General features: G+C 44.2%; 1 protein-coding gene across 1 annotated transcript in view; it reads left to right on the top strand.

Annotated features, from left to right (window-relative positions):
- Positions 1–18,550, top strand: part of NEO1 (neogenin 1) — a 165,931-nt gene that overhangs the window by 77,430 nt on the left and 69,951 nt on the right. The window contains exon 5 of the mRNA XM_057378764.1: positions 3,867–4,003. Coding sequence (XP_057234747.1) covers positions 3,867–4,003 — 137 coding nt within the window. The remainder of the gene's footprint in view (positions 1–3,866; positions 4,004–18,550) is intronic.

Below are 18,550 nucleotides of genomic sequence, written 5' to 3'. Positions count from 1 at the left end.
TTCAGCAAGTGCAGGYGTCACTTTGTGCTTTTGACAATTCCTAACAGGGAAAGGTGGCTGCCAAGGTGGATTTTCAGAGTTTAGGACAGAGTTAGAAATGTTTGGAAGATGATCTGYTCTGAAAACTTTGCAGTGTGTGGGTCAGTTATGTGCTCCAACAGCATGTACTGTGTATCTTCATTRTTCTGGGACATTTCTGTGGGATGAAGTACAAATGCAGGTGACACAGGTTCTTAAAAGCTGCACTGGCTGGGATGGTTAATCTGAAATGAAACCATTGAAAGGCCTTGAGCAAYAACATTTTAACAAGGCTGTAAAGTCCAGCAAACTCTGCAGCAGGTTTGGGCTGTTCAGTTTAGCAAAATTTCATGTAATTGATGTACTCCTGCACAAACAGGGTTGTACAGGTGATTTTTTCTGCAGTGGGGAGGTGACACAGCTGAGGGCACTTGTGCTGTGTTCCTTTCTGCTCTGCTGGCTGTGCTCACATCAAATCTCTGATTGTGTGGTCACATCCACATTCCTGATGCAGGGTTCATATCCAGGTTCCTGATGTAGGGTTTCATTGTATGATCACATCCACACTCCTGATGCAGTTTTCTATTCTATGATCACATCCAGGTTCCTGATCCAGGTTTCCACTGTATGATCACATCCACACTCCTGATGTAGGGTTTCATTCTATGTTCACATCCAGGTTCCTGATGCAGTTTTCCATTCTATGATCACATCCACACTCCTGATGCAGGGTTTTCCTCCATGCTTCCCACAAACGTGTGATATTCCCATCATTCCACATTCCTGTTTGCAGGGTCCTGAGTGATTGGTACAGAGTGAATTACACTTGCCCAGCTYGGGAAAGGTTAAACATAGCAGAGTAATTATGGAGATTTCGCTGGTAGTAGATCTCACAAAATAATCTAATTTACTGTCTAATTTTATCGGCTGTACTTTACTGAGACAGCAAATAGATTATAAGATGTTTGGGGAATAGTAATTTAAAAGAGGGGGAAAAAGCCCAAACCTCRGGGTGTAAGTGACAGTTTGACTACAGTAAATTAATAAAGGCTCGCTGTATTTGGTGCTAATGAAACACAAAGAGCCGTGAGTGAGGCAGCCAGAGCAGCTCGGTGATTGTGTGTTATGGGGTGCAAGTGAGGGCTGTATGAAATGCATATAAAAAGCTGGAATTTGATTTTCCTCTTCCCTGACATCTGAGTGATCAATCTTTGTTGTTTTTAATGACACTTCAAATTATGTTATCACTTTTATATTAAGCTGATTTTTTGTCTCCAGCGTCTGAAATCCGATTGCTTCACTCTTTTGTGCAAATGCTTCATTGTCCTTACAAAATTAAGATGTTYTGCTTTATTACAAAAGCAGCTTTCCTGTAAGCCCAGGATTTTTCCACAGCTGATTCACACAGAGGGAATCACCAAGGAATCTGGCAGATTAATTGTTTTCTTCCATTAAACTGCCACTGAACCACCTATTGGGAAATTGAACTGAACTTTGAGTTTTCTGGAGGAAAATAATCAAAGGGAATATAAACATGGCACACATTGAGATGGCTGAACAGGAGAATTCCCATAAATGTTCCCATGCTACGAGTAGTTTGTGAGATCCCCTAGGACAAACTTCTGGTGCCTAAAGTGACAACGAGGAGTAATTTTTAATAGTTTTAGTAACMACTGCTGTTGGAGGAGTAATTTTTMATAGTTTTAGTAACAACTGAGTATTTTTTAACAGTTTTAGTAAAAACTGCTGGTAGATAAGTAATTTTTCATAGTTTTAGTAACATCTTAACTGCTGTCAGTAACTTTTCCASAGGCTGGCAGTGGGAAAAGGAGCGTCCTAAGGCACGTGTTGCTTTTAGAGGGTAACAATGGATATCCTGGTGAAAGCATTAATGTCCTCAAAATGCCACGGCCGTCCTGATGGGCTTTGAGGATTCTTTCAGGCTCTGACAGGCTCAGCTCTTGGGGCACAGCTGCCTCCCTGCTCCATGTCCCGCTGTCCCTGGCAGATCCAGCTCCCTGCTTTCATCCCAGCCCTCAGCACATTTTGTGCTGCAAGAACAAAAAGGTCAGAGCAGCTGTTTTACATAATAAAAGAAGGTAGAAAACGTCATGTGTGGATGTGTCAGGGTTCTGCCTTGTCTTACCCTGGTGTTTTCCTTCAGGCCTGGGTCTGTCCTGCCATTCCCACATGAGCCTGGGCCATTCTTCCCAGCATTTGGAAAACTCTTAATGTGTTTTTTCAAACACATATCTTCACTCAAATTCCCTGTACTTYTTCCAAAGCAGCTTTTCTGCAGTCCTGGTGTTATGGGAACAGGATGGCTTTCCTTAGGGAGTGCCTGGATTGGGACATTTCTCTGGGTTCTTTTAACACTTAATGCCACTCAAGGTGTTGTTTGCTCTGTTTTTAAATGTGTTGAATCAGAAATTTGATCAGCAGTTGTATGTAGGATTATAAATCAATATTTATGTGATAAATARTAGTGAGATGAGGCAAAAGCCTGTGTCCCAACAGTTTACCTGTCCACACAGGTTGGAATTGGTCCTCCTGAGGTAATTCTAGGAAAATTCCAAATGGAGAAAGCACTGAGGTTGATTTTTGTCCACTGGCCACTCCAAATAGAGATCAAAAAGGGCAATTATTCTAATGTTAATATAGTGACAGAATTCACCAGCATTCACCTCTCAGGGATGTCTTACCTTTTCACCAAAATTCAGTTTCTCTACATTGTGTAACATGAATTCCCTCAGCTTTCCAAGCAATAACTCATTCCAGCTTGATCTGCAGAATGCCKTTTTTTTAATGATGTGATTACAATACTTCATTTTTCTTCAGTTCTGGCTGCTCGTGACTAAATACCTTGGATCACATTTAATTAAGAACAAGTGAAGCTGCAAGTGCAAAAAGATGAGCTACTCTTGTGGAATTGATAGGGTTGAACTTAATTTTCATCATGGAGTTGCAGTGTGGGATGTGATGGAGTAATTAAAACTCCTCTGTGTCACACACTGCTGGAGAGTGTCCATGGAATGACCCTGTCCATGGAATCACTCTGTCCATGGAATGACCGGAATGACCGTGTCCATGGAATGACCGTGTCCATGGAATGTCCATGGAATGACCCTGTCCATGGAGTGACCCTGTCCATGGAGTGACCCTGTCCTTGGAATGACCCTGTCCTTGGAATGACCCTGTCCATGGAATGACCGTGTCCATGGAATGTCCATGAAATGACCCTGTCCATGGAATGTCCATGGAATAACCCTGTCCATGGAATGACCCTGTCAATGCAATGACCCTACCCATGGAATGACTGTGTCCTTGGAATAGCTGTCTCCATGGAATGACCGTGTCCATGGAATGACCGTGTCCATGGAATGACCCTGTCCATGGAATGACCCTGTCCATGGAATGACCGTGTCCATGGAATGACCCTGTCCATAGAATGTCCATGGAATGACCCTGTCCATGGAATGACCGTGTCCATGGAATGACCGTGTCCACGGAATGACCCTGTCCACGGAATGACCCTGTCCATGGAATGACCCTGTCCATGGAATGACCGTGTCCATGGAATGGCCATGTCCATGGAATGGCCATGTCCATGGAATGACCCTCTCCATGGAATGACCCTCTCCATGGAATGACCCTGTCTATGGAATGACCAGAATGGCCGTGTCCATGGAATGACCCTCTCCATGGAATGACCGTGTCCATGGAATGACCATGTCCATAGAATGACCCTCTCCATAGAATGACCCTCTCCATGGAATGACCGTGTCCATGGAATGACCGTGTCCATGGAATGACCCTCTCCATAGAATGACCATGTCTTTGTTCCACAGGTCCAGCCGGTTCCAGCTGCTGGCCGGSGGTGTCCTGGAGATCCGGGATGTGRCCGAGRCSGACGCCGGGACCTTCACCTGCATCGTCGAGAGCGGCAATGACACCCTGGAGGCCCAGGCAGAGCTGATAGTCCAAGGTAGGTCAGAGACTGGAATTCTTCAGCTGATTAAATACCAATTATATTCTGTGATCAGTGCTAGACCCTGTTCAGATTTGTGCTCTGTGAAAACCAAGCCCCCTCCAATTCCGTTACAAAGATTGCCACTCTGATTTATTATCCAAACTGCTTAAGAATTTCCTAAATAATCCAGTGAGCACTGTGCTTATATAACACAGCCTGAGCTTGGTTAAAGCTGCTCTATCTGCTCCTATAATATTCATTGTGGCTGATGTCACATCCTTGAAGGGGGACCAAGGCCACAGTGTGGCTGATCCCATCTGAAAGTCAACCTGTGCTACTGCAACCTTGGTTGTCTTTGGAAAGGACTTTTCTGATGCATTTTTCATAATCCTTAAATATACGGTTGTTTTCAATGAGCTTGCGAGGAGATAAAAGCAGAGATATTTGGTAATCTGCTGGTTTATTGTGTGTGTAACTGTTTTGCTTACTCTTGCAAGCTATTTTTACTAGAAACAGCACTGAAATATTGATAATGTAGTTTTAAAAGCATCTTACTATACAGAAAAAAGCAAATAAAGCAGGCTTGGTAAGCTAAGAAAGTAGATTTGATAAGGAGTGGGAAAAAAATCAGGTACAAGTTTGGCTTCCTCTCCTTTCTTGCATTCCATGAGGAAATCTGTCTTTTTTCTTAAGTGGACTCTAATCTGTGTTTACAGTTCTTCCTCTGGAGTTCTGTGGCTTAGGCAGGGTCCTTGTAAGAGCTCAACTGACTTGTTTTACTGTGGCTTGTGGAGCTCAGAGTTGGTCTAAAAATTAGTTCTGAGGGGTGGAATTTATTCATTGAACATCCGTAAATGAAGGGTTTTCTATGGACAAAACCTTTCTGGCCAAAAGGAAGGGCTTGGACTCAGTCTGGTCCTGCAGAAAACTCCACATTTTTCTGACCTTGTGTCTTGTTTGGTGCTCTGGCTTTGGAAATACTGGAAAGCCTGAGGCTTCAGAGCACTCTGTGATGGTTTCACACAGCTCACCGTGTGCTGCGGGTAATTCAGTTCCAGCATCTCTATTTTACAGAATTGGGTTTGTGTTTTATGGGCAGTGACAGCAATTAATAACCTTAATGATGTGGTGCAATTAGCAGCTCGTGGATAAAACTGAGATTGTAGCCTTAGTGCAGGACACCCAGCCGGGTCACCTGGGGATGAAAGTGAGCTGGAGACAACTCTTTTGCTCCTTATCTCAACCAGTGTCAAGGATTTCTTCACTTGGCTGTGAGGATTTAGAATATGTTCTGCCAGTTCTTCCATGCCGAATTTTCGTTACACACCTGTCACTGGAAGGAAAATCCTTTAATGCTYGAATATTAAAATATATTAAAGATTCTACAGGGTGCATTTTGGATAGTGGCATTTCTGATTTTACTTCTTAGTTCTAATCTTAATTCTGCTTTCCTTTGAGAGGTCACTGTAGGGAGTAATTGTATTTCTGCATTACTGTAATTTGGTGCAGGGTTGAATAGCTTGAATAACTGTTACGTGATCCCTGGATCATTTTCTTCTAGACCAGAGAAATTGTCATCTCTCCCCACTTAATAACAGCATGATTTTGCTTAATTTCAATTCTTTCTGCCATYCTTGGAAATTAGTCTGGTAGCATTTCAGACGAGAAGTCCATTTTTGGGTACTGACTCCCTTCTCCTGTATTTTTCTGCAGCTCTCCTTGGAGCCTGTGTTTTTTCTAAGAGGTTTCACCCTGTGCTGGGAGTTGTGCTCAGGCACCCAATCTTTTTCTTTCTGTTGACATTTCCCCGTGGCAATTCAGCTGTGGGATTCTGTCCTGATGGGGGTGATGCCACTGCTTGGCCATGTTTGGGCAGTGACACCGGAAGGTGCTCCYGTGGCTGGGATTTCTCAGCAGTGCCAGCTCGGGACTGACTGAATTCCCACTCAGAAGTGCCCTGCTTTATCCAGCTGCGAGTTTCACTTGTTCATGAGCTCAAAGGAATGCTCTGCAGGGTCCCATAGCTCCAGGACCAGCTTTTCTGTGTCCTTTACAAGGATACAAAACCCTGGAAGCAAACGTGAATCTGGTGTGGTACCAGCCACTGCCTGGGCTGGAATTCTCCTTCCATGGCAGGGGGATGGAATGATGGAATTGTTGACCATCCTGAGAGGGATGGAATGAGGGAATGGTGGAATTGCTGACCCAAGAGGGAAGGTGCCCTCAGGTGCCAGGCTGTGSTCAGCTGGCAGCAACATTTTGCTGTGCTTTGGGTAAGGTACGAGGGAGGTGATGGGGAAAGCTTGTTCCAGCTGATGTGGGAGAGTACAGCCACCAATCCTGGGAGTTCCTGGGCTGTTTTCTCTTCCTTTCAGCACCATTTTCAGTTGGGATTAATGAACCTCCAATGCATTCACTCAGATCCCATTGGTGACAGTTAAAGATAYCACCTTGGTGCCTYTAAGGTCCCTTCCCACCCAGAGCTTGTAGGATTTGGTGATTCTGGGTATCTGCAAATTGGAGATTTCATGGTCACACGTTGAGCCTTTGCCTGGTGCATCTGAGAAGTGGTTTAATGTGGAAGAGAGTTCCTGAGACGTTTTCTGTTTCTTTTTGGCACCATTTTCAATTGGGGTGAATGTATCTCTGATGCACTCACTCAGATCCCGTTGGTGRCAGTTAAAGGTGTCACCAGTTTCATTTACCTGGAAATAACTGAACCCCTGTATCATAAATAAAAGGTGATAGAGGAGCCTTCTATTGCACTAATGTTGGGTTAAAAAAATGATTGGGATTTATTTTCCTACATGTATCACAGAAGGACTGAATCAGGAAAATGACTTTTTTTGACTAGAAAGGTACTAAAGGGTGCAGAAGAATTCTACACAAGTGTGTGTCCTCAGTCTCTTTATCTACATGGTGTATCTGGGTGGTGGAATCAAGAAATTTCCTTAACTTCAGAAGGAAGTTTTGGCTGCCCCTGGATCCCTGGCAGTGTCCAAGGCCAGGTTGGGCAGGGCTTGGAGCATCCTATGACAGTGGAAGGTGTCCCTGCCCATGGTAGGGATGGATGTGGTGACCTGTAAGGTCCCTTCCACCCAAACCTTGTAGGATTTATGGATTCTGGATATCTGCAAACTGGAGATTCCATGGACCCRCTGGTCACACGCTGAGCCTTTGCCTGGTGCAGCTGAGAAGTGGTTTCATGTGGGAGAGAACAGGGAATGTCTGAGGGAGCACCTGCAGGTGAGTCCCTCAAGATGAACACTGCGGAGGTGGTGTAGGGCCAAACACCAAATGGGTAAAATGTGTGTGCACCTTTGTACCCAGAACATCCCAGAATATCCCTCCTCACTTTCTCTGAGGTGCCCAAAGCCGGTGTCACCACAGTCCCAGGCCAAGAAGGGCAGGACACTCCCCATGGTGGAGGCAAGAATTTGGGCTCTGAGCTGTACTGACAGTGCTGGTGCCAGGTTATTTATATTTACAGCACCTCAAATGAACCAAGAGCACTGGAAAAATTTGTTTTGCTCTCGCCAGCCATGAAAGAATCCGTAGCATTTCCCTCTGATAAGAGTGGGAAGCGATGACAGCTGGCTGGGGAAACAGGTAGTGCCTGTGTTTGATGTGCTCAGCCTGGGAGAGCCRGAGGGGCAGTTACACTGCCAAGGTYGTGAGTTCACTCYTCATCTGGGCAATATTTCAAATTTATGGCTGTGYCCAGCACCTGGGGATTTGTGCAGGGGCAGGGACTGAGTGAGGTCACCTCAGGAGTTTCCTGTGCCCTGCCTTGGTGCTGGGCTGGGGACCGGCAGCTTGCGGGGAGCRTGCTCTCCCTGCTGACATATTTACTGCAGTTAATAATGAACCAGAAAATAATCAACTCCAAAAAATTTCCATTTTCATTCTCCTGTAAAATTGATACGGCAGGTCTGAAGTGTTTTAAATAAATGAATCCCTGCGTTTGTGGGGGAARAGTCAGAATTGCTCTTTGTTGTTGTTAGTTATTCCCTTTCAGTGAGTTTTTGGAATAGCAGAAAGTCAACTTCTGAGTTGTCTAGGACARCATTCAGTGTCTGATAGTGTATCTTAAAGATGTATTAAATGCCTTGCTATGTTAATGTAACACATTAAATGAAAAAATAAGAATAGAAAAGCTTCTTTTGGGGTGTCTCTAGTGATAAATCAGATTGCATGTGGCAATTGGCTGATCACGGCCTTGTTCGTGCTGCCAGAGCAAATTGTATGGAAAAAAACCAAACGCAGCAGTGTTTTGATGGAATTGTCCGCTTTGTGCTAAAGAAGGAAGTGCTGGAAATATTTTCAGTGGAGCTGACAAGGCTTATGCCAATGGCAAAGCCCTGTTTGAGCAGAAAATAGATRTATTGCAGTGTTGGACCTGCAGGGTCAGGGAACAGTGATTTCTGTGTTCTGTGGGGTTGGCAGCAATGCCTCACCTTGATTTCCCTGTTCCCTTTGCTCTTGCTGGGATGGGGTCTCAAGTACAAGAACACTTGGATTACCCTTGGCAGGTAATTATTTACATTTTTTTACTTGAAGATTTTGGCTTCAGAACTACTTGTGATTATGCATCTATTAACATATGACCTGTTATTAAAATAAAGTGAGAATGTGCCAGGATGTGTGAGGCAAATCAGGACTTTCTTTCAAACAAACACAGGACATTTGCAGAAGGAGGGCCTGAATGTGAAGCATCTTGGACTCATTTTCCAGGGTTCTCTGGGGCAGCTGCTTTGATAAAAGCTGCTGCCATCCTGGCCCAGAAATTGTAGCTCTTTGCAAAGCGCATTAAGTCCCGCAGCAGCAGAGTAATATGTCTGGGTAACTCTTATTTTTGCATTAAGCTTTCATTATTATTGGAAACAATTCCAGGGAAGAAATTTGAACCATCACTAAAAATTGCTCAAACCTTTCTTATACCTTCTAAATGATCTTCATCGATTTCCCTCTCTAATTAAGCTCGGTGCTGTGTCTTGATAATGGGCTGTCCCTCAATTAGAGATTCAGGAGATGCTGCATGAACCTGAAGCTGTCAGAGGCTCATGTGGGGGACAAAGGATTGTCATTTTTGGGGGTCTTGGAATGCTTGAGCTCTTGGAAGTAAAACAGCCCCTTGGCTTCAGAGGATTCATATTTCTTCATATTTCTTCCCCTGAAAATGTGATGAGGAATTAGTGACCTTTCTGCAGTGATGCAAACAGGGGCAGTGACTCCAGGAGTCTGGTGTGGGGAAGGTGGTGAGCTGAACTCCTGGGAATTTTGGTCTCTATCAGTGCCCTTCACTGCTTGTCTGAAAAGCCTTTCTAAAATTCCTCCTAAATGTAGTTCATGGAGTTCATGGTTTGCTTGTGAATTCAACTAAATGGCAATTTTTGCCTCTCACCTTTGTATACAAGGCAAATGTTACTGGTGAAAAAGTTATAAACAGATACTTGAGAGCGTTATTTTGACTCTACATCACACCAAAAAGCCCATCTTCAGGAGAGGTGTGATTTTTAATAGTAATTGTAAACTTTCCCACAAATAAAATGTTCTTTACATCATGCAGAAGTCCCACTCTTGTGTTCAAGGCTGTAATCTGATCTCCACAGGGCTTGGGCTCAGCAGAACCTCTGCTTTTCCTGCTCACTGTCTAAATCTTGTTCTATAGTTGGACTGTAAGTAAGTTTGGGGGTTTTTTTGTGTGTGTTGGTGGTTTTCTAAGACCAGGAGGAACATTTGTCCAGTCCTTGACACATTTCAGGAGCACAAAGCTCCTTGAGGAGAGCTTGCCATGGTTTTTGATGGGGGCACCATTTCCAAAAGTCACGGCTGAACTTTTCTGGAATTTGGAGGATTCCCCAGTTGCAGTTCACCGACCTTTGCTGGGGTCAGGGCTGAGCAGAGAACTGGGTGGTGAGAACAGGGGGATGTACAGACCATCCCTGTGTCCATGGGGTGTGGAGGATTATCCTCCTCCAAGGGACCACTCTCCTCTTAGAAAGCATCATTTCCAACAACCTGACCACCATTAATCACAAACTTCTTGTACATGAAACATCTGGAATTCCCTTGGACAGTCTGACTGTATCTGGAAAAGTTTTCTCTGCACTGCAGAGTTTTCAAATGGATTTTTGTGGCACTGAAGAAACAGTTGCAAAATAGCCCCAAAATGGGTTAATGAAGAGAGGGGGGAGATCCTTTGGGGTGGGTGTCCATGATGGAATGGCTCTTGGATTGAGGGGTAAGGGCTCCAGAACTGCCAGGAAGGTGAGGGACATGTGGAATTTATATTTATAAAAAATACCATTAGGAAAGGCAAAACCGAGTGATCAGTAACCCATACAATTCACACAAATGGTTTTCCTTATAAATGTTCTTGAGTAATCCTCGGGGATAATGAAAATGTTGCTAAATTAAGCCAGCAGTGTCTTAAATATCTACAATGTCGAAACTGATATTGAACTGAGGGAATTGTAAAAGCTGGCTTCTCTTTCAAGCCAGAGTTTCTGATAAATGAAGATCATGTTAACAGGGCTTTGAACCAGCTGCTGCTTTCGGGAGAGGAATCCTTTCCCCCCAAAATGGCTTTTAAAACAATAAGCTGTGCCTTTGACCCAGACAGGCAGTTAAAGAAAACACAGGGGTTTGCCCAAAGTTCGTATTTATTGGTGTTTTTTTTTTGGTCTCCAGAGTAAAAATGTGCATTTTAGTTTGGAACAGGCTTTGCTCAACCCAGGATTTGCTTTTTTTTAAGGATATTTTTCATAAAAGGCTGTAGGAAAGGTAATCCCTGCTGGCTCATGGTCCAAGTGCTCTGGGATGCTTGTAAGGATTCAAGGATTTGGTAGATAAATGTACCAGAGATAAGCTATAGAGGTTTTCATCCTGCTTTTATTCCCCATCAAAAGGAGATGACAGGATTTCAATTGCAAACTAAAAGCTGAAAGATTCAGTAGTAATTTTTAAGTTGCACATGCCAGAGTCTTCCAAGAAATGTGAATGTGTGAACTAAGCAACTCATTAAAATGCCTTTTTCCTCGAAGTGAGAGCTCTTTTTATAGGAGTTGTGCCCTAAATGGCRAGTACTTTTCTCTGTGCATCAGGGTCATCCTTCCATTTTAATTGGTTGAATCAAGCTCCGAGTTTAATTTTTGAATTTATGGGATTTAATTTTTTTTTTCCATTTCAGCAGAAAGTTTTGCACTGTTTTCACACCACCAAATTTYGTGATGAAAACTGAGGGTGATGTTAAAGGGGAAATGCTGAGGAACACCACACATCAATCAGTCTTGAGACAGAGCCCATCCCAGAAAGTGAACATAGGCTTGCTTTCAAGTGAAATTTTTATGATGGTTAAGCTGACTCTCATCCACCAGATAATTGATTTCTCTAATGGGAACCAGATTATTGCCATTACTGGATGTCTCATTATCCAAACTCTAGTCCTTGGCAGGGAAGTTTCTCCCAAAGTTGCAGAGATGAAACAATCCAGCAATTTGTGGGCAGGAGGAGGGCTCTTATCTGTGGTGGCTGATTCCCTACGCAGTCTTGCAGTTAATTAGTTTGTCTTCGTGAGGAGAATAATTTAAAGGAAAACCACGGTGGAGTTTGGGTTCCTGGAGTAAACAGGGTTTGGTTAYGGTGCCAGGGGAAGTGAAACACTTGGAGTGTTCTCGAGGAGCCTTGCAGGCAGGTGTGAGCTGTGTAAGGAAGGTGTGAGCTGTGTAAAAAAGGTGTTTTGTGCTCCTCGAGGTTCCCTTCTCAGGGGCAGTTCTGGAGGGAATGGGAGCAGGATCCATGATACTCACACAAGGAATCCARGCTCTCAGCAGGCTGGTTAATGGTTAATAAAGGGCAGAACGCTGGTTTTATATTGAATATTTTTCTAACCAGTCCTGAATTCTGACAGCTCTGCTGGTCTTGTTTGTTTTCAAGTGYTGACTCAAAGGTTTCATCTCTAATCTCTCTTTTTTACATCCCGAGGAGCTCAAATACCATCTCAGTATAACAGGAGCCAAAGCATTTTGCAGGTGAGGGTATAAATTGCAGTGCAGTGGTACCTCAGTGCACCCTGTGCTCTGGAGGGGCCATTCCTCAGGTTTGTCTCTCTYTCACAGCAGATGGTTTTCACTTCAGTGAAGCATTTGGTGCTGTGAACACGATTTGAATAAAAGGGATTTGTGTTCATCCTGAGTTCCARTGCTGGGAAGGCCCCTGGAAGCTCCCCATCGCTGACAGGTTAATGCTCAGAGTGTGGGATTGCTCAGGATTTCTCTTGGTGCATTGCCTGCAGTGAGTRTAGTCATGCAAGCTGTAAAACCTCCCCAAAAAGTGCTGCTTGTCAGTCAAGAGCCGGATTTGTAAACACAAGGAGCAGTTCCCTGAGGCAGGAYGATGTATTCTTTCCATAGGAATGTGCCAGAGTGGAATGGGATGCAAAGGAGATGCAAAAGTTTTGGCAGCCTTTGAAAATAATTGTGCTTTGTGCTCCGTAACTCAGTGAGCTTTGTAGTGTTTTGGAGCTCCAGCCTTCAATTGTTGTTCTTTGTTTATCCTGATGGAATAACGTTTATGARAAACCCTGGGAACTGCAGGGCACTCAGTGCCACCTCTGTGCCCAGCAGGGTCGTGGAGAAGATTGTCCTGGGAACTGCACTGGGGCACATGGAAAATGAGGAGAATGAGGAGATGGGTGAAGGAAGAGCCCGTGGATCCTCTTTGTGCAAAGCCCCAGACCCTGCCCTGGGTCAGCCCAGTCTCTGGAGAGTCATGAATGTGATGGAAGGGCCCTGGGTGGGTGAGGAGTTGTGGTCAGTGCTTCTCTGTGAGGTGGGCAGGCCCTGGCACAGGGTGCCCAGAGAAGCTGTGGCTGCCCCTGGATCCCTGACAGTGCCCAAGGCCAGGCTGGACAGGGCTCAAGGGACAGGGACCAACCCTTTCCCACCCCACCTGGTGCCTCTGGGACAGGTGTTGCCTTGAAAGGCCAGTTTTCAATAATGACACAGACATAGTTAAGGGGATAAAAAGGGTTTTACCTCGGTATTTGGGATGCCAGGGGCACAACTTGATGGCAGAATGCACACCCGTGTAYAGCACAGATACAAGTTTTATAGGTTTCAGGAATTAGCATATCTATCTAGGATTTCCCAATAAGAAACTTCACAAATGCAGTAATGTCCCCCTATTCTAATGAATCCTCCCCGTGGATGAGGCCAGAGCCCAGTTTACACAGGATGTTCTGGACAGAAGGCTTCACCCAAGGCTGGAGTTGGGTTTAAGATAGCACAGGGTACACTGACTCCTTCCTCAGGATGTTTGGTCTCTCTGCCCAGCAGAACTCCTAAACTGAGCTGGAATATCAGGCTACAGGAATTTACAAACATGTGGGCTAAGGGGTACAAGGGATACATAAAGGGTACAGAAAATGTGTAAAAGGATATAAAAGTATAAAAGGGTACATGAAAGGAAAGGCAAAAATCATCAGGCATCACAGGGACACCGCTGCTGTGGCCTGGGGAGCTCAGGGAGGCTTTGTGCTCTTTGGAAAGAACCAAAGAAGCTGACACAGAACTTAAAATTCGGCACTTTTCTGTACTGAACGTCACATTTGAGGTGAGTTTATAGCAGCTCATAGCTCTGAGAGCTGAGTCAGGGCTGCAGAACAAACATTTCACTAAATTCTAATGATTTACTATAAGCTGTGTGCCACRCTTTGGGGAGAATCTTTAAAATATAATTTGCCATTCCTTTCCCCTTTGGGCAAATAATTTTTCTTCAGCTTTCCCAGTCCATGTATAATTAATAACTTTGTTTACTGACAATGTCAACAATAACATAGCTCTGATTTATAGTGTTTATCTTTTGCCTGTTTCTTGTAGCACATCCTGAAATGCCACATAGGGGAGAAAATTATTTTAGGAAGGTGCTTCCAGCGGGAAGATAACAGAAAAATAAGAGTTTGTGACCACTCTCCTGTTACGTTTTCTTGGCTACAGAAAAAGAAGCATAAAGCTCAAATCATTGAGCTCTAAATAATTAGCTGTAGCTTTGCTTTGGCCAGCTCTTGGGAATGGGGTGGAAGGGAGCAGAGCCACTGCAGGAGGTTTTTTGGGGTTGGGAAGGAGGCTCGGTTCTGTGAGCTCAGGTTTGTGGGGCTGTGCTGTGCTCCCAGTCACACTCTTCATCTGCACCGTGCTGCTCCTGCTCTGCTCATTTGCTTAAACGATCATTAGAGTGATTACCCATTAGAGGAGTGATTGCAGAGCTGCTGCACTCGSAGGGTTTGCACAATTAACCTGTTCATTGCTGTCACATGTCACTGAGTGTGAGCAGTGCAGGAACTCAGGGAATAAAGGAGCCCCCAAAGGGCTTCCATGGGCTGCTGGTGCTGCTGCCAGAGCTCTGCATCCTCACTTCAACCACAGGAACATTAAATCAGGGCTTTGAGCATTCCACTAAAATACTGTGGGTTCAAGCCTTAAACTGCTTCTCTTGGTGGACTTGAACTTGGCTTCTTTAGTTTCACATGGCATTGCAATTGTTGATCGTTGTTTTCCAAGGAAAAGAGAAAATTCTTTGAAGGCCAGGAAAATATTGCATAKTAAAGRGAATATTTGAATTCTGGATGYGGYRCTTGGGGCTGTGGTTTAGTGATGGGGGAATGGTGGCACTCCATGACCTTGRAGGTCATTTCCAACCCAGAGGYTTCTTTTGTTTGCCCAGAAGASCTCAGAGAGGTAAAACTTCATTTGGAAGAGCATCTTTCCCTTGTAGGGATCCATTGTTGTGCCACCTTGCCAAAAGCACAACCATGAGATGGTGTTTAGGATTATTGACCAGCTCTTTCCAGAATTTCCATTCACCTGGTCACTGTTTTATTCACTGATTTGAAATCTGGGTGCTGGAGCCTCTTAGACCCTTCCCAATCTATCACCTGTTTCTCACCTGTATTTTAGATGTGTGATTGCTCTGCAGTCTGTTTCTCTTGGAGGGAAGAATTCTTTCCTAGACTATGACAAACTTCAAATATCACAAACTTCCTTGGATTTGAGGTGTGCACCTGATCCATAATACCTGTCTCAATTTCTTTACCTTAAGGAACCCAGATTGCTGGGTTTTATTTAAGAAAAAAGAGCTTTCATGGGGTCTGTACTTTCCTGAACTCCCATTCTGAATTCCTGCTRCTATCAGGGGCAGCTGGGACAGGTTTCAACATCAGAGCCTGTAAAGGCAAATTTGTACCYGTGCAGTGTGGGAAGAAACAGCCCCAATTCCAACCTCAGCAATTCTGGAAAGCCGAGAGATTACCCAGTAGATTTTTGTGAAGCTCTTGGCACAGTTTACAGAGATCACCTCGAGTTTATTTTGTATCTTTTTGTATTTCAGTGGTTAGAATCCATTTACAAATAAAAACCAGAACATCCTTTGGTGGAGCACCCAAGAGCTCCCGTTGGATGGTGACACCCAGGCAGGGGTGGCAGCTGCTGTCCCRTGGTGGCTCTGGGACAGGGAATGTGCAGGATCCCGTTCCTGACTGTGCCAGAGGCAGATGGCTGAGGGAATTGAAGTCCAGGACAAGAATATTTGTTATTTCCCCTGAGTAATGTCTCATTTCCCAGCCAGACTGGGGGTTCCCCAGCACTTTCTCCATTATTTACCAATCCCCAGAGATTTCTTTGCTATTAATGCATTTTCCTCTCGCACCCACCGTGTAAACGTCTTGTATCCCCCTTGTGCTGTGGCTCTGGGAGGAACAGCACCTTTTTTCCTTATTTTGAGCCATTCTGTTCCATTTATTTGGTTTTTCTTTWCCCAGCTTTCATGGGAGAGGCTGAGCCAGTCTGTCCCTGTTCCCCCACTATGCCAGGCGTGTTTTTCCAGCCTTTATTGAGTCCTTTGAGTTGTTTCTTTTCAGGCTGCACAGTCTTGTTTGCTTGTTCCTTACACGGAAGCTATTATTGAAGTGGGTTGTAATTAAGGTTATTTTGGGGATCTGTGAATTAGAAGGGACTTTGATGTGAAGATGGGCCTGCATTCAGTGAGCTGGAAGGGAATTGGAATTGATGTGTAAAGCCAGCCAGCAGAATTTGTGTCATTACAAGACAAAAACACGGAAAACCAGCAACTCTCTATATTTTCTTTTGAACTTCATCAGAAAAAAGGTGTTTTTCCAAGTGCCAGGCTGTGCCTGGATCCTGCAGCAGCCATTGGTGAACATGAGAGGGCCTTAGTTGATCCCATAAATTATTTTTACTGTTCCCAACCCCAGTTTGTCTTTTCCCCAAGTGATMTGAGGCATTCTGTATTCAGTGAACAAACAGCTTAATATTTGAAATGATCTTAAAATGTGTATCCTTGCTGGCCTGGGAGCTCCTCGGTCTGCAGCACACAAATGAACCTCCCTGCTGCGAGGGCTGCACTGGGAAATATTCAAACATTTGGGATGTCAAGGCTTGCTGTCTTTAATTCGTCACGTCCTCTTTCCCCTTGTTATGGGATGGAGTTAGGAAATTCTTAAATACATCTTTTCCTGCTGCTTCTCCCCAGGATCTCACTGCCTGTGCACCGCACAAACTTCACAGTGCTGCTCTATGGAGAAAATATTCAATATTTGATATTTTTCCTGATTCAGGGGATAGGCCCATGATTTATTTATTATGCTCGGTTCAAATCCATATTTATTCCTGTTTTGGTATTCAGCTCCATGGCACCTGAATCATTCATAACCACTAATGAATGTATTTTTGCACTCTGCTGAAATGAAGTGGCATTGAATCCATTTAAAAAATTGACTGGGACACAGAAAAATTAAGAGGAAATGTATCCAGCTGTTTTAGTGCCCGGTGTGAGACACTCCAGTGCTGATTTTTCAGAATATGCATCTCATAATCTGTCCCTTCAGAKCTGGGGCTGCCCTGGAGAAGGGGCTGAGGGGTCACAGGCACCTCTCAACATTTTTATGGATTTGCTCCCTAAACATCCATCCAATCCCACCAGAGAGGTGAAGCTGGGGAATAACTTGGCATTCCAGGGCACTAGTGGATCCAAGGGAATTCATTCCCTCTTCAGGGTCCTTCACCAGCCTCCAGTCCCCTCTTTGGGCATCTCCCTGTCATCTTTGACAAATTGAACCATTTTGGGTTGTTTTTAATTTATTATTATTATTATTATTATTATTATTATTATTATTATTATTATTATTATTATTATTATTATTATTATTATTATTATTATTATTATTATTATTATGTTGATATTATTATATTGTTGTTATTACTGTTGTTATTATTATTACTACTACTACTTTTTTTAATCTTCACATATCAAAATTATTTGAAACATTTTCAACTTAGGATTTGAGTTTTTGAAAGAGGCAACTCAAGTTAAACAGCAGCAGTGGGAAATGTGCYGTATTCCCAGTTTGTCCAGTTGTAAAGCTCTGCTTACCAAGGTGTTTGGGTGTCATTCCCTGCAGAGCGAGGCCTCAGCCCTATACCCACTGGATATATCCAGAAWAAACATCCCAAATCCTGGAGTGACCCTTTATTGCTCGCAGGGATTGCAGCAGTGCTGCAGATCCTTCCACTGAATAGTCCCGGGGAAGGAGGAGGAGGATGATCCCTGCTGGAGTTTGATTTGGGAAGGGCAGGAGGGATCTAAACAGACCCGAGAGCTGGGAATGGGATGGAGAGTTTTGCCTGGAAAGAGCTGCAAATGGGAAGCAAGGCCCCAAATGCTCCRGGTCTGATCATGCTCAGGGCTGTCAGGCCTCTTCTCCAGCTCGGCTTTGTGTGGAAAATGAGGGCTCTGGAATTCAATAAAAATTTCATTGCCTTTGGCGCTGCTGTAAGAAGTTTAAATTTTGATGAGCGTTCTTGTTATTCAGATGTTTCCATGGTACTTGGAGTAGATTCAGGGTCAAACAGGCGAGATTTCTGCTAGAAGGGCTGGGGAGGGAGAGCTTAGTAAAACAGAGGAATAATGAATGTAACAGTTTTACATTATTGATGCCCAGATTAAGGTTTTTACTTCTAAAAACCACCCGAGAAGTTGCTTGGAAGGCTGGCTTTGAATGAGAATCAGTAATAGCTTCTGRTAAGCGTGGGGTGAGCTCTGCTTTAGTTTCTGACAGTTGATAAGCTTTTCCATGTGATGGGATATCTCATTTCCATACAGAAATCTCTTTTGTCATCTGTTYTTTGTCCGAGTTCCTCCTTCACCCCGAGAGCAGTGGGTTCATCCCGGCCCGTGTCTCTGTGGGTTTTTGGAGGTGTCCTCACACAAAGGGTGGGCTCAGCCTGAACAAGAAGGAAARAAGGAAAGGAATTTTGGGTGTCTTTGGTCATGGAGGGGCTTTAGTGGGAGCACAGGAGGGGAGGTGACAGGGGCACAAGGTATTGAGGCCAAAACCATCCCACAGAAGGAACCAGCGGTCTGTAAATCTGCCAATTTGAACCTCTTCAGTCKCCAGGGGGTTTGAGTTTTCATTTGGGTGTTCCCATTGTGGCAAAACCATCTCAGTTCAGGTCAGTGCAGGACAGACCCTCACTTTGGGGGTCA

Source organism: Malurus melanocephalus, unplaced genomic scaffold (genome assembly GCF_030028575.1).
Source record: "Malurus melanocephalus ecotype Western Australia unplaced genomic scaffold, MMel_1.1 scaffold_372, whole genome shotgun sequence".
In the NCBI taxonomy this organism is placed as follows: domain Eukaryota; kingdom Metazoa; phylum Chordata; class Aves; order Passeriformes; family Maluridae; genus Malurus; species Malurus melanocephalus.
Note: the sequence above shows the minus strand (reverse complement) of the source record. Positions and strands in the feature narration are given on the sequence as shown.